The following is a 20,689-nucleotide window of genomic DNA, read 5'->3' on the forward strand; positions in this document are numbered from 1 at the left end:
TTGCTTGCTTGCTTGCGTTCTACTAGGTTGGGCGATAAGGGATGGATATTGTATCATACGATACTCCGACAGGCTACTTTGATGGACTCTAGGACTTGCATAGGGCTTCAGTTACTGCAGATATGAATCAAGCATTTGATGGTATCAATAGACTCTATACTAATTAACAGGCTCTGAAGCAGATCGAACAAGTTCGCTCAAGGGGTATCTGTAAAGAAGACCGAACCGAAACCAACAAACAGCAGGAGAGCGCCATTTGGCTCCAGCCCACAGACAAACAGACAGACAACCAAGAGCAGAAGAAATGAAGTTTTATAAATGTGTCCAGGTGAGACTCGACCATTGATATGAGAATATACTGTATAGGGTATCACAACAAGTCGGGGAGGAGGGGATTTGTTAGGAGATGATTAAGAGTCTGACTCGCTGTGAACGACCAGTGCTCACAGAGCCGCGAATCATCTCTAAATGTCTGCCATCACAGACTCGAGGATTTTGCGCTTATATTGCGACAACATTCGCTCCTTTCGCTGCACTTGCGCTCGGAGTTTGAGGTATCTTTGTTTCCACGTTGCGTCGGGGGTTGAATCCTCCGCATCCACTTCGAATTCAGCATCTGTCATGCTGTCGGCTTCTGCTATGCTGGCTTCAAGTTCCTCGGTTACCCGGGGCATAAGGTCGAGCTTGTGGCTGTCCGGAGTGGGAGTGCTAATGCTGAGGTCGCCGTATGTGACTTTGGTTGAAAACCGAAGTCCGTGCTTGTACTCATGAGAAATGGTGTACACATAGTTGGGGCTTCCATCGGTGCTTGGCGTGTCTGAGGTTATGGCAGGCCCTGACTCGACATTTACGGTCATCAGGCTGTCTGTCACTCCTGGATAGCCAAATTGCTGTCCAAGTCCCAGATGTAAGGCGGACATAAGCGCCGCCAAGCCGGCTGGTAGCTTTGCATATGTAGTGGTCAAGCTGGACACTACAGACATTGCAAGAGCCCGGGCCTCTTCAGTGCTGAGGGGAGCAGACCGACCGGTGGTCTTTCCACGAAGAAGTTCGCTTGACAGTACACGTACAACGTCATCGGAAGATATATCCGCATGTGGTACGCTATTGCGGTTTGCGTAAGCAGATGGGTTGGTGACGCCCACATTACTCATGAAGTCGTTTAGAGGAGCAAGGGTGCCATTACGCTGCGTTCCCTGCCCTTCCATCTTTGTTGAGCCAGGAGCATTGTTGATACCATTGACCATCAGGGTAGGAGGGGTTGCCAGACGGACAGGTGTGCCGGGGTGGGGTGGTACCTGGAGCTGTAATTTATCTGGCTTGGGACCGAAATGGAACGGCGTAGGGGACTGCTGGAAAGGAGAATGATTGTAACGACTGGCAGGGTCCTGATCCAGGAGCATAGCAGGGGAGGACCGAAGCCCCGGGCCCGGTAAATGAGATGCATCAGTGCGATTGGGATTGACTGGGAACGAAGAGAAAGGTCCAGAAACAGTCCCTCGATTTGGTGGCCGGCCTCGGGTCTTTCCATTACTGCCAGTGTTGCTCGGCCAGGCAGATGACACTGCTGGGCCATGGCGTCGTTTAGGCCGCGTCTTCTCCCCGGAAGAAGACATTGTGACCGCTGAGCGCGGCTCTGCAGGCTGGATGAAGACATCAGACTCATGCTGGCTTCTCGGTGCTATAGCAGAATGCGGATAACCCCCTGGGGAAGCATCTCGTTCGATAGGTCGCCACCGCAGGTCCGGGTTAGACTGCGACGAAGGTTCAGAAGTCCCTTCCGGTGGGAATGGAGGTGCGCTGCCCATCCACGGATCATGCGACCCCATCTCGTCAGGAAAGGTGCTAAATGGCAGGGCACCTGGTGGGTATGGTCCTGGAGGGCCTGGGAATGGCCCTGGCTGCAGGACGCCCATTGTTGGATCGAGATGGGGCCTTTTCGCCATGGCTAGTCTTTCGTTTTCTTCCTCGGCTCGTTTCCGTCCCCTTTTCGGCCTCCATTGCGGAACCAGAGCCCGTAGCGCAAGATCTTCTTCAAGAGGCACTCCATCGCGGCTATCGCTGATCACATTAGCAGGCGGAAGATGGGTGTAATAGGGATGCGGATGACCGAGACAATATTCGAAGAAGGCATCCACGTGCATTGCGCGCATCCAGCGCTAGGTATTCATTAGTCTTCTAGTTAAACATGCAGTCTGGAATGGGTTTAGCGACAAACCTTGAGCCGAACAGCATATTGCTGGACCTTTTGAGTACTCTGTTTCTTCTCTAATGAAGGCGGTTCTACCCCCAGCTCGATCGCCAGTTGTATCCATGTCTTTAGCTCTTTGCTGTCTAGCTTCCGAATAAGCTCCCACAATGCGAATATACTGAAACTCTTGCCATCACTCCGAGGTGGGCAGCGAAAGTTCTTGCGGAGCTCTGATGTGTCCACAGACAGAGGGACGTTTGGATTGCAGTAGAAGACAAACATGATGTAGGCATCATCGATGGAGCTGTCAGTCAAATCGCGAGAAGGCAGGGATCGGGTTTCTGTCTGATCCATCGAGTCCCGTGGAGGCCGGGGACGGATAGAATCATACATCGGAGGTGAGATCGAAGGTCCAGAGTGCGCCACCATTGCAGGTGGTGGTGGAGGTGGAGGTGGAGGCGGCGCTATGGGCCGTGGGCCGGTTGGCGATGCCTGAAGACTGCGCGGGGTAGCTTTGCGCGCCAGAGGAGGGGATTTGGAGGGAGCTATGTGAGTGCGAGCACTGCCTATGGAAGAAGCGCTATGTAAACCAGGCTCCAGAGCCGGAGGATACCTTGCGTACTGTTGGATGACCATCGGCGGAGGCCCTAATTCAGTCCGTTCCGGCGGCACAGGTTGGTTCATCACGTTGGGAAATGACGGTTCCATCTCGATGATTGTTTTGGAACAATGAACAAGCCAACAGCAAACACTTTGATTATGTGAACAAGAAAAGGGAGAAAGGGAGAGAAAAGTCGCCGGATCGAAAGCGATTCTATATATTCAATAAAGAAACGTTGGTGCAATGATAAACACAGGAAGTAGTAATGATAATGATAATGATAATCAGAATAATAAGGATAGGAGGGAAGGTGGAGGAGTAGTATCATATGGGATTTTAGCTTTTGACTCAATGAGAGAGATGAGATAGGGCAGATCTTCTTTCCAGCACGCGCCGACGTCGTAAGACCCTATCAGATCGCAAACCGCACGGGTAAAATTAGGGACCAGCCCAATGACGAGTAGTGCGCATGGAAATCAATCAATGGTTTAGGGGATTTCGGGGGAGGATTTGTCTCGCAAGAGTCAGAACAAGCAAAGATGATACCCGCTCGGGATTGGAAGCATCAATCCACGACGACGGCGACGAAGGTTCGACCGACAGAGCATTGTCACCAGGCGCCAAATGGAAGGGGGAGGAGAAAAAGAGGAGAAGGTGGCTGGCCGACGGCGGCGCTTTAAAGAAAGCCGGTGATAACTCGATTGGGAGGAGCTGACTTGACTTGTTTCTATTTCGGGACTTCAGGCCTACGCTGCGATGCCTGTTATAGTCTAGTGTTGTGGCCTCAGGGCGGGGGAACTTGATGCCTGGCCCTGTCACGCCCGTCACACTCGTCACATGTCTCCTCCGCTAGTCTACTTCAGGCGTAGTGAATCTCCCGACTCCCCCCTTATCGATAATGCCTCCCGCCTCCCGCCTGTCCGCCTTTCCGCCTTCCCCAACTGGGAAGCTGCGATGGACCTGGAACGCCGACATCATTCTTTCCTTTCCCTACTTACTACTCCTCCGTAACTCACCTCCTCTTCCTCCTCCTTCTACAACAACCTATCCCTCTTTACAATTTCTTCTTCTTCTCCCTCTCGTTTCCCTTTCTCTTCTGGCTTCCTCACTTCCTCTCTTATTTTTCGTCGAGCGCTTTCCAGATGAAATGCGATCCTCTCCCTTGCATCTCGTCTACCTCACACCACCTGGAGCTTAGTAGCGGCCGCACTAGCAGCAACAGCTCCTGTGCCGTCTACCACTCCCAGTGCTCTCCCACACCGCCTAGTATTATTACATCAATTCACTCGTGCCGCCATGGCTCCGTCATCGAGATCGTCTCGTCCCATCCGTTCCAGTCGCACTCAAGTCCAATCCTACCATGAAGAAAGCAGCTCCGAAGGTCGTGATGACGAGGATACCCAGTCGGACGAGGAACGAGCGAGGCGCTTGTCGCTTTCATTGCGCCCCCGCAACTCAGCTCGTGTGCCCACATCCTACCGTGAGGAATCCACTGACGATGACTTTGATGCAACGAATGATGAGCCGGAAGCTGTAGTCCCTACGATTGATGCCCCTGAGCATCTTACTTATCCGTATACTGAGACGAACAGTCGTTCCGCGCCATCTCGAGCCCCGCGTAATCGAACCGTGAAAACACGCTCCCAGACAAAGAAAGTGGAGAAGCGCACGGGTCGGAGACGAATCGAGCTGGGCCGACCGCTCAAAAAACGTAGAAAGGTTGAGGAGGATAGTACGCCAATTGTTACTTCGGGGGTTATTCCACCATGGCAAACCCTCCCATACCACATTCTCTTTGACATATTTTCCTGCGCATCAAGCCCACTAATGGATGAAAAGACCGCGAGCAGGCATAGCTCCGTCCAATGGCTTGTGAACATTGCTTTGATGTGTCATGCGTTTCATGAACCTGCGCTGGCGGCGCTCTATCATAGCCCTCCCCTTTTGCCAGCAGCCAAGGCCCATGGCTTGCTACAGCTGTTGGCTAAGCCCCAGGACTCTCTTTCCACTAACTACGTTAGCAAGGTCAAAGAACTGCACGTTGACGTCGAGAGTCTTCTATTCTACAAAAGCGGACCGACCCTGGGCTATTTTGAGTTGTCAAGGCTAATTGAACGAACCCCTCAGGTCAAAACGCTGCGTCTCTATCATAAAGAAGATTACTTCCTGGGCGGCTCCCCCTGGCTGAACCCACGGTCAAGATGGACATACCCGGACTCTCTCTTTACATCACTAGTCTCCAGTTCAATACAACTGCGTTGTTGGGAGTGGAACAGTCGCTTCATGGAGACCAGACAGTTGCTGCCCATCATGCTAGAGAAACACTTGCAGCCCGCATTCCATAGACTCCAGGAGCTTCGATTGTTGCACATAACGTCGGAGGATGCAGATGGTGATGAGCTGGGCTCCGATGAAAACGAAGTGGTTCTTGCGACAACCCTACGAGAACTCCCAGAGCTGCGTCGCTTAGACTTTGTGCAATGTTCCATTGTAAACGAGTACCTCTTACCCAACTTACCGATGGGACTTACTTCGCTCACCATTAACAACTGCGACGCGGTCACTGCGATGAATCTTGGCTCATTTCTCTTCTCACATGGTCATCATCTTCAAAGTTTAGATTTGAGACATAACCGCCATCTAAGCTTAGCTTTCGCTGTGAATCTTGCAGAGTCCTGCAAGAATCTCGAGAAGTTCCGCATGGATATATCCATGTATGATGCGTCGAGTTATCATGACGTCGAACCCCACTTTCAAACTCTTCTTGATCTGTCCGCCGGTGTTCCAACCTGGCCGTCCACGCTGCAAGACATTGAGCTGATTCAGTTGCGCAAATGGGACGATACGACAGCCGAAGTCTTCTTTGGAACGCTCATCGATGCGGCATCGGAACTGCGAAATTTGCGACGACTTGTAATAAGTGCAATCCTAAAGATCGGCTGGCGGGATCGTGCGTCCTTTCGAGAGAAATGGATCGGAAAGCTTGAGAAGACTTTCCTGCGCCGAAGCCCACCCCCGGACCCGAGTCTCCGTTCCATTCCTCGCGCCGTACCACAGTCAGACGTAACCCATCAGAGTCGTAATACACATGCAGAGGAGACCCATACACACTCTGATACCCAGCATAGCGGACTTTCAACACCATCCAAACGCAAGAGCGCGCGTCTTGCTCTGAGGAAATTCTCCGAGACCGGTGATGATGAAACCGAAAAGGCAGAGAGGCAAGAATCCCGGGAGATCAGCGACATACCATCGACTATGATCCAAGGCATGTGCGATGTGGTGATGGTCCGCATTGACAATCAGCGTCCATCTGAGACACAATACAATGAGGGGGATTTTCTCGACGACGAGCTCAGTGGCGATGAGGACTGGAATGGGAATGACCTGGAAGTCAATGATGGGAGACATGCGTGGTAGCCTTAATTTTTTTTGACCCGCTGGCGTGTATTTGTGCTTCATCTAGTTTATCTCTTTTGATCTCACATGATACACACTGGGTAATCTGGTCAAGGTGTTCGGGATCGATAAAAGGTTGATTTTCGGGAATGGGGAGTTTCTTCTATAGCGTGGGCATAGGGACTGTGAGTTGGCTGTTTCGCAATCTTAAAAATACCATCTCTATTTTGTATCTTATGCTGGCAATCTTGACAACATTAGACGAAGTTCAACCGAAGCGGTAGAATTAAGGAGATTAATCTGGGATAGGAGCATGCTACTTGTTCAAACGGAATGGTATTTCATATAGTTCCACATAAACTTATCAAGACATGATAGTCTGTTTGTCATGATTCACTCAATAATACACCCCGCCCTTACAACAGGGACTCCTCCTGGTACTCCAGGGTACCGTTGTTGTTGGTGACATGCTCGCCCAGGTTAACATCAGCGTCAAAGGCTTCGCCCTCGGAGTTTTGGAGTTTGGCTCTAAGAACGGGGACGTTGTCCTCTCCCTCAATGGCGAAGCTGATGTCCTCGGCGCTGCCGGCGAAGTCGTTGCCGCCCCACAGGAAGCGACCTGTTAGGTGTAAATGGTTAGCTTGGCCATAATCTAAGTAGAAGATGGCTACGCTCTGGTAGCTTGCTAACGGATCACATACCCTCTTCGTTTCCGATGCACGAGTTAAGATCGAGGGTAGATTCGACCATCTCTCCCTCCTCGTTGGCGACTCTAGCGATCAGGATGTGGCCATCTTCGACGCGGATGTCTTCGGCGGTACGGAAGAAGCTCATTGTGATGGAGTTGTGAAAGAGGTTATGAGGGAATGGATGAAAGGTGGTTGTGTAATGAGATTGATTGCTTTGTGGTTGTGGTTGGGTTTGTTGATGGAGGGGAAGAGGGGATGAAGGGGGGGGGGGTTTATATACCTCGTCGAGCCTCAGTGGAGTCGGCTCTTCGCAGTCACCAAGAGATCCTGAGTATGGATATCATACACTTGGCCTCAGGTCATTTGCCAGTGGCTTGAGCATTCATTGATTGATTGTCGACAACCTGGTAAGAGTAGGTAGGCTATTTTCGTGGGGGCTTCTTGGGATAGGGGAATGCAATGCAACAACCCCAGTATGGAGTGAAGCACCATGAACGGTGATTTGACGGTTCACCGTTTCTAGCCCCAGACAGGCGCCAGAATTCCCACTATTGTGGCTGATTGCTCCATAGGAATTGACAATTATTGTTTCATGGTGGTCTCTGGGGCCAGTGATCCCCCCACTCCGCGTGCTCAATGAGGCTTCTTGGCAGACAGGTCAGCGGTGGACCCTGAAAGGGTCCCTCCCCCTTCATCTCAGCCACAGGCAGGGCTCCATCTCCATGGTCAGTCGTCCGTTTCCCTATCGTCCTAGGCAGCAGTCTTGGTATTGGCGCTTGGTGCATGTCATGGCCCGCTGTGCGTTGAATCTGGAATGGCGACATGCTTGTCATCGATGAGCATTTGCGGCTGCTGTTGGATCCGGCTGGTCGCAGATGCATCCATGGGCTTCTGTTGGGCTGACAGTCACAGGGCGTAACGACGCCCCACGGGATAATCCCTTGGCGAGTGAAACAGAGCCGAGATAATGACATAAGGCTGATTGACAACATTCCCTTTTTTAGACTGAGCGATTCCGGGCGGAGTGGCTGTGTTTCGAATCTCTTGTTTGCTGGCCAAGAAGTTAGAAATGCCCCTGACAGGGCTGAGTGCCTTAGGCAGAATAATTCCGGGAAAAGAGTGTACGGGAAACCGTTGGCTGGCAACGCTCTACCATCAGCAGATCGAAACCTGTGGTGTGGCTTATCCCAGGAAAACCCCGCTATGGAGACTGTTTGACCTGGCGAATCCTCTTGGCGCGGTGTTTATGGGGCGAAATGTCTTTCACCGTAGCCCCAGCGGAACAACACATTACGCCTCTTGCGTGGCCTTATTGTTTGCTTGGCCTTCCCTTGCATCGGAATGCCCACTTTGCTTTGCGCAAGGTAGCACTGGATTCGATCTCGATCTGTATCATAGGCCATGAATCTCGCAAGCGACCAGGCCAAAACCAGTGGTTTCGGTCTCTGTTGGCTTACGTTTGTCCCGCTGGCAGCTTAACTAGCTTATAGCTCAGCGGCATATCTGACTGCGAGCTAACGCATCTGGACCGAGTGAGAGATGAATAATGGCCGTTGTCGATGTGTCCTCTTCTGTGCGGCTTTTGTTTTCAGACCAGAGACTCCCCAATCGCATTCGGGTTCTGTCCTCCCCGGTCGCTTCTTCCCAACATCGCACAGCCATCAATGGGATGACTCGGAACAGACAATGAATGGATGGGCTGGATACTACTCCGTACTTGACATGGCCTTCATTACAAGGGCTGCTACCAAGGTTCTTACCTTCCATTCGTGATGACTATTATCTTGTCTTCAAACATAACCTACACGGGCGATAATAATTTACCACCTATATTTCCGAGATTCTGGTGAATGCAAGTGACAGAGCCATCATAATTACGATAGAACCCGTTAACAACTTGAAATCTTGAAGCACCCGAATTTGAAGATCTAATCATAAGGGTGAGCCACCTCAATAACATACAGTAGCGAGGGCAGAAGGAGATGTTCTATAAGCTGCCATATCGTCCAACTCTGCTTATGGATATAACTCTCCATCCTAAGAAGCAAGCAGCCTCTCTTGCTTTATCAGTGCCGCCAGTAAGCTGATGTAACCTGCGGCATAGTAAGAACAAGAACAAGGTTCGGGCCAACGAGCGGGCCCGCCCTTCCGCACCCTCAACCACGGTTCTTCCATTCCTGTCAGCCACCTAAGTATATTCCTACCATGTTAGCAAGTTACCTGATATCCTCAATGGCAAGCTACTTTGAATGCTTGCGACTGCATCTATCGTAAAAATCAAATAACGGTATAGCCGCGTCGGACTTATTACTACCAGCAAGACGCGGATATCCATATGCAGGAAGCCGAAGTGTTGCATGTCAGGCTCCGTTTGGTTTCTTGTCTCCCCATTGTCAAGCACAGCATCATGCATCAGGTTTGTTTGCTACATCGCTGTTCTTATCCTGCCGTGACAACTCCATGTCTGTCCATGAAGCGGGGACAATCAGGCCTGTTGGCATTTGTCAACGTCAGCGGCTGCATCCCCTCCGGGTAACCTTCTCCAAGCCATCTTGCCAGGGTTGAGGTGGGAAATGTGACAGAATGTAGTGGGGCACATATTGCACAGCTAATATTATGGGCCTTGTGCGTGGACACAAGGGCTAGTCCGAGTACTCCTATCTCATATAAATGGAGTGGTAGCTTACTGTTCATCCCCTGACATGATTGGCCGTTTCGCTTCCCATAGACACTACGTAGTTCTTCAATTGGAATTCCAGGAGTATCAAGCGCGTAATCCATTTCATGTTCAACGTAGTCCATCATAATGAGAGGACTCAGTTTGAGGGGACACTATTTCTTTGTTCCCGAGTGATACACAAATGGTATAGGAAATGTTGTCTTGTCCTCGAGAAATCGCACGGTAGCAACCTCATTCATGACCTCCTCTTCCAGAAAAAAAAGGCAGCGCCGGGCTGCGATAGACGAATGATGGTAGCTTCATGTTCATCCTTTATTCGCAGCGAAATGTTATAAGAGCCTTTCTCGAGTATGCTTGAAATTAGTCCCCTTGCCTCCATTCTGATCAAGCATGAAATATCCGATCGGTCTTAAGATGTCATGATTGAGGAATTGAAGCAGCCAATTGTCTGATACTTCCTCGGCTTGTTCCCAGATCACATCGTCGAAATACATTCGGGGTTGCATATTTGGATCATTAGCCAATTGTGATAGTGGGGAAGAGTTCAAAATGAGAAATCATAAGTATGCTCAAGTTTCTTGCGGCATTAGCGTCCATGATGTATTTCAGGGGATGAAAGGAGCGGAGTAGAAGAAAGTTAACAAAGATGCGGGTGAGGCTTCCCACTGCAAACAGGATTGATCATATGCACGGTGCCGTTGCGGGATCCCTTAATGAACAGCACCATCATTTCTGAACAGTAACTCTCAATAGTACGCAGACATTGGAAGAAGCATACAACAATAATTTTTGACGCCAATCTGTTTACCTCGCCGTTGCTTTGACAGAAATACCCGGCCAGACGTTGGAAAGACAGGATCTGGAATAGCTCATCATTGCTAGGAGTAACCATCCCAATCATCATGAATATCGGGCGCAGCTTCCTAGATATCATCCCGCGAAAACCTCAATACCTCTGATAACCGCCTCTGCTGCAAACAATAGTAAGGTACTTTTGTGTGGACATCTATTGAGCCTTGTGCATTGCTTAACGGACCAGACCTTCCACGGTGATTTAGTCAAGTGCCTCAGCGATGCTCATTTCCGTCCTCGGGCCTATCAGATACAAGTTCTATTATAACGTTATCGGATTTCGGATACTTGTGGCGAGGATACAACCTCGGCGTTGCCAAGATACAAATAGAGGCCATAAGCCATCTCATATAGTTATAGCATGAGCGGACGATAGGAACAAATGGGAAGGAAATCATACTATGAACGTATCAAAAGGTCCGAGCTGGCATTCAAAACTTCGCCACTTGATCTATGGCACCTAGTGTGATCAACAAGCCGCTTTCTACTGAAGAGATTTTATGACCATCTACTGGGAATCTAGTGCTCTGGCCCTTGACGGATTATTTGGGTACTTCCAACCAATTGGTGGCCTACTAGTTTACCCGATGTAGTGTTAGGATGATATAGAGTACTAGTAGCAAGAAAGGAAGTGCCGGCTGCATGCACGGGCCATACCCGGGTGCTAGAAAAGCTTTCGCACCGCACTTTAAACTCGATTTTGTATTTATATCGTACTATCCGATAATTGAAGAGGACAATAGGCGTCCCAGGTACTTGTGACACACCTGATTATGTGGCTAAATAGCCGGCAGGTCTCTAGGTCACTGTATTGACCAGTAAGAGACAACGTCGCGGGATGTTCTGGTACTTTTATAATGCGATCTTTATACAGGGGAAACTGCGCACGAGTAACTTTATGAACAAGAGATTCCAGGAGCTCTCTGTAGTCTGTACACGCTTACACGTTGTCGATCGACGGACATTAAGTGGGGGCTGACCCATGAGCTAAGCGAAAAAGAGATCCTTTGCATCGTTGTTCATGCATCGCCGAGGACTTCCGGAAGTACAGAGAATTTTCTGAATCGCGTGCATCTGGGCTTACACCAGTAAACTGCGAAAAGTCCTTTGATCAGCCCACATTTCAGTCCCCACCCACGCGTGGATGGGATAGACGTCAAAACGTGCGAAGGCTCGAAACTCAGTCTTTCGTTCTATCCGCAGCTTAATCTGCATTCGATGCCCGCTAACAAGATACGAGTGGCGAAGATCGATCATCTTTGCTAGGGAGGAAATAGTCTTGAGTCTTGAGCTACTATCGTGACGACTACTTCCAAGGGGGAAAATTGGGAGAAGGCAGCCCAGTCTAATCTAATAGTACCACCTCAGCTAGTTGCAGCTCGCCACGAATCGGGAAGCGGGAAACCCCCCTCTCTTTAAAAAGGAACAAATCTGACAGCGAAGGAATCAGAAAGTCGGCCCCGATCGAACGTCATCCATCTCTCTCGATACACACGACCTTTTCGCTTGGGTTTGCCCCATTTTAACCTTAGGGGATATCTTTTTCCCCAGCTGTTTGATCTTCAACTTCGCTACGAGCTTCCCGAAAATTCGACCCCATGGCGGAATCCTTTTCCACCCCCGATTCTCAAGGGGCTGCCGCTAATGAACCCCCACAGCCCACCTCATCTTTGGCTTCGGCTCCACAAAATGTATCCCAGGGCGCTGCGCCCGTCGCAGGGCCTCATGATGGTGAATCTTCGGACTCAGTACGCTGCTTACCACTGATTGCCGACCTTCGCTTTCTCCAAGCGTCGGCTGACTTGGTCTCACCAGGACGAGGCAGAGCCTGAAGAAGAATTCTCGGACTACGCAGAGGATTTGTAAGTTTATCAATCGCCCTCACAATCGATCCCTTATGCTTACAGCGCTTAGCGCGAGCGATACAACATCCTTGAACTCTGAAATCACTTCATACCGATTTGAGAATGGACGACGCTACCACGCCTACAAAGAAGGGGCTTATTGGTATGACTATATCATCTAGTGGCTTCGGTGTGCGCACTATCCTAATCAATTTGCAGGGGACCTAATGACGAAACGCAAAATGAGCAACTAGATATTGCGTATGCTCCCTGGAATCGCTCTTGATGCGCAGGCTAATGCTGGTGTCAGTCATCATATGTTTACTTTGCTTCTCGATGGTAAACTACTACTTGCGCCAATCAGCGACAATATACAGGTATGTATACTGTAACACAACTACAACATTTACGATCGTGGCCAACGCTGAGGTCCCAACTTGACAGAGAGCGCTGGACGTCGGCACTGGCACTGGGATCTGGGCCATGTGAGTGAGAAACAAGTGTAAGATGGGCATATTTCAGCAATCTGACTTCTTATGAACAGCGACTTCGCAGACGAATACCCTTCAGCACAAGTCATTGGGACCGATCTGTCGCCCATACAGCCTGGTTTTGTCCCACCCAACCTACAATTTGAGATCGACGACGCGACGGAAGACTGGGTCTATCCGGAGAACCATTTCGATCTGATCCACGTTCGTGCACTGTATGGCGCGATCGCGGACTGGCCCGCATTCTATCAGAACGTTCTCAGGTGAGTCCCTCAATGAGATTCTTTGTTGCACGTTCCGGCCCTAATCCCTTTTCTAGTCGCTTGCGGCCTGGGGGCTGGTTTGACCAACTCGAGATGTCTATACAATTCCGATCGGATGATGGAACGGTGACAGACGATCATGTTCTGGCAATCTGGTCGAAGACCTTCATTGAGGCGGGCGAGAAGTTTGGCAAGACCTTTCGCATAGCGGATCTTGCTAAGGGCTATATGCAGCAGGCTGGATTCCACAACGTGACGGAACATCGAATGAAGTTGCCTGTCGGCCAGTGGAGTCGAGACAAGAAGCTGAAGAAACTTGGCATGTGGAACCTGGTTCATTGCGAGCAGGGTATTGAGGGATGGGCCATGGCGCTGCTGACCCGAGTCATGGGGGTAAGTCCACCTTTTCTCCATTTGCAATTCGATGGTATAGGACATAAGCATGCTTTCTTCTTTGGGGGTGTGTGTGTCTGAGAGCGTTATACCTCGTATCTGCGTTGCGCACCACCCACTCTTGGCAGCAGCCAGTCGGACACGGGCTGACAGGACAATCCTTACTGAATTTAGTGGAGCTATGCCGAAGTGCAGGTCTTCCTCGCCCAGATGCGAAAAGGCCTCCGTGATCCGAACACTCACGCATACTTCAACGTGTAAGACACTGTCGTGTTTAATGTTCTAGACTGGGCGAGCACGAAGCTAACTTAGGATTGTTCCCATCTGGGTTATAACAGGGTCGGGGTGTATGGACAAAAGCCTACAAGTGCCTATTAGAGTTTGGGGACGAAGTGCACTGCGGCACGGCTGACTGGAATAAGAACCGACAAAATGCATTGCGCAGCAGACTACTGCAAGCAGACAGGACTAGCCTGGCAGAGGTGTGCCAATCGGGGCTCGACGTCCCCCGTCATGAAAGGTCGGGGCGGCCGGGAATGCTTGGGTTTAATGTGGACTTGAGAGTTAGTGTCCTGCTGAAGATGCGCTACACGCGTCTTCGATTGGCCGTCGGGAGCTTGGATAGTGGAGGCGACCGGGGATGACGGCAGCCGGTGTAGCTGGAGAACATCCAATGATTGCAGTTCTACCCCAATTATGATTTTATGGTTCTGCACGGTTACCGGACAGTCCCTTGGGTGCACGAAAATGCTAACCATCGTCTGATGATGACGATATTATTTCCCCGAGTAGAGCAGTCTTAGTTAGGTGGCCTTCCTTGTTTCTCCCACAGTCTGCCTGGCTGGTCGCCTCGTGCATCCCATCCACCAGTGCTCTCTTTTCTGCAAACCTGCAACCATACACCGTAGGGGCATTGACATCCTGGGGATGGTCAGACGACGATCTTCCTGGAAGGCCGCAAAATAGCAGGATCAAATTCGAGCTCCACCCGGAAATAGGACCCATTGACCAGTCATGGCACGTCTATTGGGAACTTCTGCAGAAAGAACGGGACGCGGATTGACCTCCGACCCGCCCGGTCGGTTTCCATCGTACTATTGCATTCTCATTATGCTGAATGCCTCTCTTACCATTCTCGTCTTTTCGCCCCCTTGTCTCTGGTGTCATTGTCATCGCTCGCAGTGGGTCAGGCCCGGCCACTTGGACCACGCACACTGGTCGCGTACGCCGCTAATCCAACTAAAAACGACCGTTAGCAGTAACGGCCGAGTGTAATAGTCCACAGATAATTCGAGATGGGACCTTGGGATTGCTCAGCCCATGACAGGTCTGAAGAATGTCAATCCCTCGCCAGGAGCCTAGAATGACCCTCTCCGGGACATTCTGCAATCCTGCAGCCGGGAATTCGGACCAGACCACTGGGTCCATTGCTTTTTGCTGGCTGCACTGCAGAAGGCAACCGGAGGATGATGTATGACCTGTTGTCCCTACCTCATGTATGCTGAACGTATGCTGTGCTGGAGTGAGCCCATTTCTCGCACCGGAAGGGATTCCGAGGCGAGTGAGGATGCTTGGACCTGCCACAGAGAAGTCTATTGCCGAGGCCTGAGCAGCGCATGACTTGATGCCATCTTTCTTCTCCGTAGTCGTCCGTCTTGCTCGTCTTTCTATCCCAACTGACTGCTCACCCATTCCCATCCAGGCTAGCCCCCCTTGCGGGGTCTGCTCGTTCATTCCCGTATGAGGTAGGACCCTCTGATGATTGTCATCATTATTCAGGCTTGGTAAGACTCGTGTGGCATCGAAGGGTAATAGAGTTACTCATCCCCCGGTATCTTCCATTTAAAGCACTGGGAAGATCTCTCTGACAGGGGTGTTCACTCTTCTCCCTTCAGGGTCCTATGCGAGGCTCGATGCAGACCGTCTGCCCACCATGATTTCAGTCCATGTATTATTACTCACGGTGTCTGTCCTGTCCATCGTGCTTCTTCTGCGATGCATCTGGACGATCGCGTATCGACTGTTCTTCCACCCCCTGGCCCATCTACCGGGCCCACTTCTGGCTCGGGCCACGCATCTGTATGCCTTTTGGTACAATATGCAAGGTGGATCCTTCTATCTCCAGGTTCAGAAGCTGCATGAGCAATATGGTATGTTCACTGTGTCATGTGATACGGTTGATTCTCTCCTGTTCGCGCAACAGTTATTCACGTAGCCTAGGCCCCGTTGTCCGCATCACACCTGACGAGATCCACCTCAGCGACCCTGAAAATTGCGAGAAGATCTACTACATAGGGTCACGGTATGGCAAGGATCCTCAATTCTATGGCGCGTTCGGCACCCACAAGGCGACCTTTACGGCACCAAGCCCCGACGTACATCGAGTCAAGCGATCGGCCTTGAACCCCTTCTTTTCGCGCAAAAAGGTGCTTGAACTGGAGGATATCGTGCAGGACAAGGCAGATAAGCTGGTCAGGCGCATGAGGGAGTCTTTCAGCTCGACGGGCTGTATTGACCTGCATCATGCCTTTCGAGCTATCTCCGTGGATGTCATCAGTGACTACGCCTTTGGAAATTGTTACGGCTTTCTCGGTAAAAAGAACTTCGGGGCTGAGTTCTTTGAGATGATCCGAGGTTTTGGTCCGGCATTTTGGTTTTTTCAACAATTTCCGGCTATACAGGGGCTTTCGCTTGGCACGCCATTCTGGCTGGCTAAGTTGACAAGTGAGCCCTTGACGAGGATGATGCTGCATCGTGAAGTTTGTCATTCGTCTCTGGTTTGTCTCCACTGGCTGACGTCTTCTAGGGTTCTCGTCGCCAAATATTGAAAGTGAAGGACGCTGTCGATCGGGGTGAGAAAGGGAGCCGGACAACTATCTTTCACCAGCTTCTTCACCCAGAGGCTGCCGAAGGTCATGTGGTGCCTACGGTGGAGGAGCTGGAAGATGAGGCCTATATCATGCTGGCTGCAGCCGCAGACACAACCGGAAATGCGTTGACCATTGCTGCCTACAACGTTGTGCGAAATGCCAAAATCTATAAGCGCTTAACGGAAGAGCTGAAGCAGGCGTTCCCTGATTCAGAAGCGCAAATTGACTTTGTGGCTTTGGAGAGGTTGCCATACTTGGTATGCTTCTGAATTACTCCCATTGAGATAACCATGAGCTAACGTTGAAAGACCGCTGTTATTAAGGAGGCTCTAAGGTGATTCCATGTCATTCCAAAGGGACCAGAAAAACCATTCGCTCACTTGTATACAGGTTATCGTGTGGAGTTCCTGGTAGACTTCCTCGAGTCGTCCCTGACGTCGGCGCTGAGTTCAATGGCTATCATGTTCCTCCTGGGGTATGCAACAAGCATGGCACCATCATTGTCAACTTCGCTAACATATATCTAGACTATTGTTAGCATGAGCTCGTGGACAATGCATCATAACGAAGAGCTTTTCCCCAAGTCGGAAACATTCGACCCAAACCGATGGACTGATCCAGTAATGAGCAAGTCTCTCGAGAAGTACTTGTTTTCTTTCGGCAAGGGGTCTAGACAATGTATCGGGATGCCGTATGTCACCTCACTTGTGAAATTGAGCTGTACTGACTTCTGTAGGCTTGCGTACTGCGAGCTGTATGTGACTCTTGGTCGACTTTTCCGGCAGTTTGACGACTTGAAAACGGCTCAGAAGAGTCGGGAGGAGCTACGATATAACGACTATTTCTCATCCTATCATCCAGCGGAGTACAACAAATTCATTTTCGAGAAGGCAAGCTGAGGACCTTAGTTTTTCCTGTGCCTTGCTCTTTTCATTTCTCCTTATGTTTTGATGATACCACAGCGTCATGGCTCAACCAGTATCCATAGTAATGACATCCCAACAATTTAAAGCCACGCATAGCATTCTCAATCTCCCACAAACACCGAAAAAACATTCAATTCAGCCTCGAGGAGTAGAAAACGAGTCCTGAAACCGGTGATAGTCCAAGTGAATAAAAATATCAAATGGAGTCACCCCCACTTCAGCCCACAAGCCTGCTGAAGTAGAACACTTCCTTGGCTCTCTACATCCCCTCCTTCTTCTTTTTCCATTTTCTTCCTTCTCGCTCCCTCAACCACAAATTCTCTACCTACCTTACTTTATCGCTTTCTATCTGTTTCTTCTCTTACTATACTATAATCCTCTACTCTCCCTCTACCCCCTTCACACGTCACAAGGAATCTCAAGTTCACCGCATCGAAGCCATCAAAATGCCCATGACATGGAACGAAACCACTGATGCCAGAGTACGTCCACTCCACCCTCCTCTCCCCCAAATGCAGCCCAACACAACCTAACACATCCCCTCCCAGCTCCTGGTCGGCATTTTGACCACTACAAACGTGAAACTCGATATGCACGCCTTAGCCAAATTTATGGGACCCGGTATGTCTTCCCCCCTCTTCCCCCCAAACCATCCACCCATCAATCCATAATAAATACCGACACTAACACACCCAACCAGGCTGCACCGTCTCCGCCGTCCAGCACCGTATCCAGCGCCTCAAGGACAAAGTCGCTGTTGCCCCCACCAGCACTTCCACTACTCCCGGCGGCACCGCTTCTTCCCCGGGCACTACCACTACCATGACGTCTCCCGGCAATGAGACTCCCACCAACTCCACCCCTGCTACACCTGAGAAGAGAAAGCGTGGTCGGCCCCGCAAGAACCCCGTTGCTGGGGGTGGTGAAGCTAGTACTACTCCCGCGGCTGCTCCTGCTGCTTCGACTGCTAAGAAGCCGAAGGCTAAGCGGGCTAAGAAGGCTGCTACTGCTGCTGCGATTGTTAAGAAGGAGGATTCTAGTGATGATGAGCTTTCCGAACCTGGTGTTCCTGAGACTCCTGAGGCTGGTAGTGAGGGGGTCGAGGAGAGTCCTATTGTGAAGGGTGAGGATGAATCTTGATTGCGGTGTTCTTTTCCCTCACTTGTGGCTCTTTTCTTTCTATTAATGGGTTGTAGTCAATTGCATGGATTGGTTGGTTTGGGAGTTGATGGTTAGTTAACTTGCTCATATTAAGGATCGTGGTCATTTGTTTTCTTTTACTTTTGCTGGATGCTGGTTGCTTGGGATGGAAAGGGCGTTGAGTTGGGTGATGTTTCTACCTTAGGATAAGTCGTATCCGGTCTATTGCAATGGAGCTGAGCTTTTCATTTACAAGTTTTATCTTGAATTGGGTATTAGGGTGCTTAAAGTACATGGTATGAGAAGCATAATCACTGCAACACCATAATCAACCTATTCTTCCAGCCCATCCACGCATCAGATCATATCATCATCAAGAACCTAGGAAAAGACTAAGCATCGTACAAATCACCATCATCAAACTCTTCACCACTATCAACTCCCGCCCCCTCTCCCTCCCCCTTCGGCATATACTCACTCGCCGAGCTCTCCCCCTCCCCGTCATCCTCTTCATCCTTCCACTCCACCATTCCAGGCGCAAGCGAACTGGCCTTCCGGACACGCTTCACGGGGGCCACATCCGCCTCGCTTTCCAAATCAATCACCTCCTTCTTCAGCTGAGCAGAGGACCTCGCGCTCACACCCTTCCCCTTCACGGTCTTGCTAGGCGTCTCCAACCCAATTTCAATCTCAGTATCACTACCACCATCCCCCTTCACCTTGATAGGGGTAGGCGTATACTCCCCCTCTTCTCTATCCTCATCGAGATCATCATCGTCATCGCGCTTTCTCTTCAAAGAAAATCCTTTCCTGGCATTACTGATGCGCAGCGTCTGAGGAGTAGAGACAGAAGCAGGGCTGGAGGCGACATTGGTGGTTGATTTGGCCATTGGACTGCCGTTCTTGAGCCCCTTTCCGATGGAGAAGTGACCGTTTTCGCCGCTGGACTCGCGGGCAGTGTTGCGCATGCGAACGAGGCGTTCGGAGATGGCGCGGGGGGTGGGCATATCCGGGCCGAGGGATTTAGCTGGTTTGTTGATGTTAGTTTGTGCTTGCTTGGTAGGAAGGTATTGTGGGTAGTTGAGGGGTAGAGGGTAGAGAAGACTTACGCCATGCTTCGGCTACGCGTTTGGCGTCGACGGAGAGGGAGTGGGTTTCGAGGATTTTGAGGAGGAGCTGGGTATGTGGGTTAGTTGTTTGGTTGTTGTTGTTGTTGGTAGGTAGGGTGGGTAGGATGGTGGGGGGTGTAGTGTTAGGTTAGGTTTGGGGAGGGTTTGGTGTGGTGTGGCGTGGTGGGTTGAGTAGGTAGTTGAAATAGTATAGATGGTGTAGGTTATGTAGATCATATAGGCTGTGTGCGCAGCGTGTAAAAGTGCACGCAGTGTAGATACGCGGTGGTGTTGTGTAGGAAGAGACATACCAGTTGGTCTTTCTCAGGAGTCCACTTCATGGTTGCTTCTTCCTCGTGCAGATAAGGTTCGAAGTATGTACTGTACAGAGAAGCTGCGATGTTTCTTGCAAAAGTAGAATAGAGAAGGTGTTGTAGTAGAGAGACCTATTCGCAAAAACAGAATGAGTATAGAAGAAAGAGGAAGGTCAAGAGAAGGAAGGGAACTTGACAAGAGAAAAGAACAGTCTACAAGAAATGGAAGGAGTAGAAAGCAGCTCAGAGTATGTGAAAATATATTTCTTTCTGTGTTCACTGCTCTATAGTGAATAGCTGTTGTTCCTACAGTCACTGGCGATCCCGAAGCGACGTTGCCCAAGAACCTGATCATGAATCTGTTACTTGCTGTCTACTGTAGAGATGTCGATGGTGTCTTCAGCACCGATAGCTGTCAGGTTCTATCTGGTGTATGCTACGCACTTGACTTCACGAAGAATCCTGTATGTATGCTAGAACCGGTGATGCAGATCTCCTGTCAGTCTGGACAGACGATCCCTGTCATCGGGGCGGATGTTCCTGCATGTGCTTACCCACTTGGCAATTTCCCTGGCTGCAGCGGATATGGCATGGTTACTTCCCCGAAAACCCGGCTGTGGATCAGATGCAGATTTGTTTCAGAGCAAAATCTGTTCTATCGACTGTTCCAAATGACTGATCTGATTTGGTGCTGTAGTGGGGATTTTGTGTAGCCAGTGGGCTTCCCTTCCCCTCTTGTGGAATCTACACATCAACTCCATGGGCAGCGAACAGATTCCTTCTCAGCCGGACCAAGTCATTTCCCTCTTCTGTCCACAGATTCTTGTGGAATGCTCCACAGTCTTCCACAGAAAATGACAGAGAGGTACTTCTCCCTTCTCTTGAATCTGTGGAATATAGCCTGTCAGCTCAATAAAAGTCAAGTCA

The 20,689-nt window shown here is 50.3% G+C and overlaps 8 protein-coding genes across 8 annotated transcripts; 4 read left to right on the plus strand and 4 right to left on the minus strand.

The window, feature by feature from the left end:
- Positions 1–137: 137 nt before the first annotated feature.
- abp2 (putative ARS binding protein Abp2) lies at positions 138–3,080 on the minus strand. Its single transcript, XM_026774545.1, has 2 exons — positions 2,219–3,080; positions 138–2,159 (listed from the first exon to the last, which is right to left on the minus strand). Exons 1-2 carry the CDS (start codon positions 2,897–2,899, stop codon positions 465–467), a joined length of 2,376 nt encoding a protein of 791 aa, XP_026630209.1. The 5' UTR covers positions 2,900–3,080; the 3' UTR covers positions 138–464.
- Positions 3,081–3,805: 725 nt separating this feature from the next.
- BDQ94DRAFT_184011 (uncharacterized protein) lies at positions 3,806–6,427 on the plus strand. The gene has a single exon (XM_026774546.1). The coding sequence runs from the start codon at positions 4,089–4,091 to the stop codon at positions 6,210–6,212; it is 2,124 nt and encodes a 707-aa protein (XP_026630210.1). The 5' UTR covers positions 3,806–4,088; the 3' UTR covers positions 6,213–6,427.
- A 180-nt stretch (positions 6,428–6,607) lies between these two features.
- On the minus strand, positions 6,608–7,025 carry BDQ94DRAFT_167258 (CVNH domain-containing protein; the record flags this gene model as incomplete). Its single annotated transcript, XM_026770763.1, has 2 exons — positions 6,608–6,810; positions 6,893–7,025. The coding sequence occupies 2 exons, from the start codon at positions 7,023–7,025 to the stop codon at positions 6,608–6,610; spliced, it is 336 nt and encodes a 111-aa protein (XP_026630211.1).
- A 4,847-nt stretch (positions 7,026–11,872) lies between these two features.
- Positions 11,873–14,123, plus strand: BDQ94DRAFT_137649 (class I SAM-dependent methyltransferase). The gene is made up of 10 exons (XM_026765088.1): positions 11,873–12,160; positions 12,228–12,274; positions 12,327–12,419; positions 12,476–12,517; positions 12,567–12,633; positions 12,701–12,741; positions 12,801–13,010; positions 13,067–13,403; positions 13,578–13,660; positions 13,742–14,123. The coding sequence occupies exons 1-10, from the start codon at positions 12,011–12,013 to the stop codon at positions 13,779–13,781; spliced, it is 1,110 nt and encodes a 369-aa protein (XP_026630212.1). The 5' UTR covers positions 11,873–12,010; the 3' UTR covers positions 13,782–14,123.
- A 435-nt stretch (positions 14,124–14,558) lies between these two features.
- On the minus strand, positions 14,559–15,243 carry BDQ94DRAFT_106465 (uncharacterized protein). Its single transcript, XM_026763469.1, has one exon. It carries the CDS (start codon positions 15,135–15,137, stop codon positions 14,643–14,645), a length of 495 nt encoding a protein of 164 aa, XP_026630213.1. The 5' UTR covers positions 15,138–15,243; the 3' UTR covers positions 14,559–14,642.
- A 51-nt stretch (positions 15,244–15,294) lies between these two features.
- Positions 15,295–17,308, plus strand: BDQ94DRAFT_137653 (cytochrome P450). The gene is made up of 7 exons (XM_026765089.1): positions 15,295–15,553; positions 15,624–16,162; positions 16,210–16,530; positions 16,582–16,607; positions 16,664–16,748; positions 16,801–16,964; positions 17,010–17,308. The coding sequence occupies exons 1-7, from the start codon at positions 15,337–15,339 to the stop codon at positions 17,170–17,172; spliced, it is 1,515 nt and encodes a 504-aa protein (XP_026630214.1). The 5' UTR covers positions 15,295–15,336; the 3' UTR covers positions 17,173–17,308.
- A 337-nt stretch (positions 17,309–17,645) lies between these two features.
- Positions 17,646–18,339, plus strand: BDQ94DRAFT_167261 (uncharacterized protein; the record flags this gene model as incomplete). The annotated part of the gene is made up of 3 exons (XM_026770764.1): positions 17,646–17,681; positions 17,748–17,820; positions 17,900–18,339. 3 exons carry the CDS (start codon positions 17,646–17,648, stop codon positions 18,337–18,339), a joined length of 549 nt encoding a protein of 182 aa, XP_026630215.1.
- Positions 18,340–18,731: 392 nt separating this feature from the next.
- On the minus strand, positions 18,732–19,789 carry BDQ94DRAFT_167262 (uncharacterized protein; the record flags this gene model as incomplete). The annotated part of the gene is made up of 3 exons (XM_026770765.1): positions 18,732–19,366; positions 19,449–19,515; positions 19,760–19,789. 3 exons carry the CDS (start codon positions 19,787–19,789, stop codon positions 18,732–18,734), a joined length of 732 nt encoding a protein of 243 aa, XP_026630216.1.
- Positions 19,790–20,689: the final 900 nt, after the last annotated feature.

Source organism: Aspergillus welwitschiae, assembly GCF_003344945.1.
Source record: "Aspergillus welwitschiae strain CBS 139.54b unplaced genomic scaffold BDQ94scaffold_5, whole genome shotgun sequence".
In the NCBI taxonomy this organism is placed as follows: Eukaryota; Fungi; Ascomycota; class Eurotiomycetes; order Eurotiales; family Aspergillaceae; genus Aspergillus; species Aspergillus welwitschiae.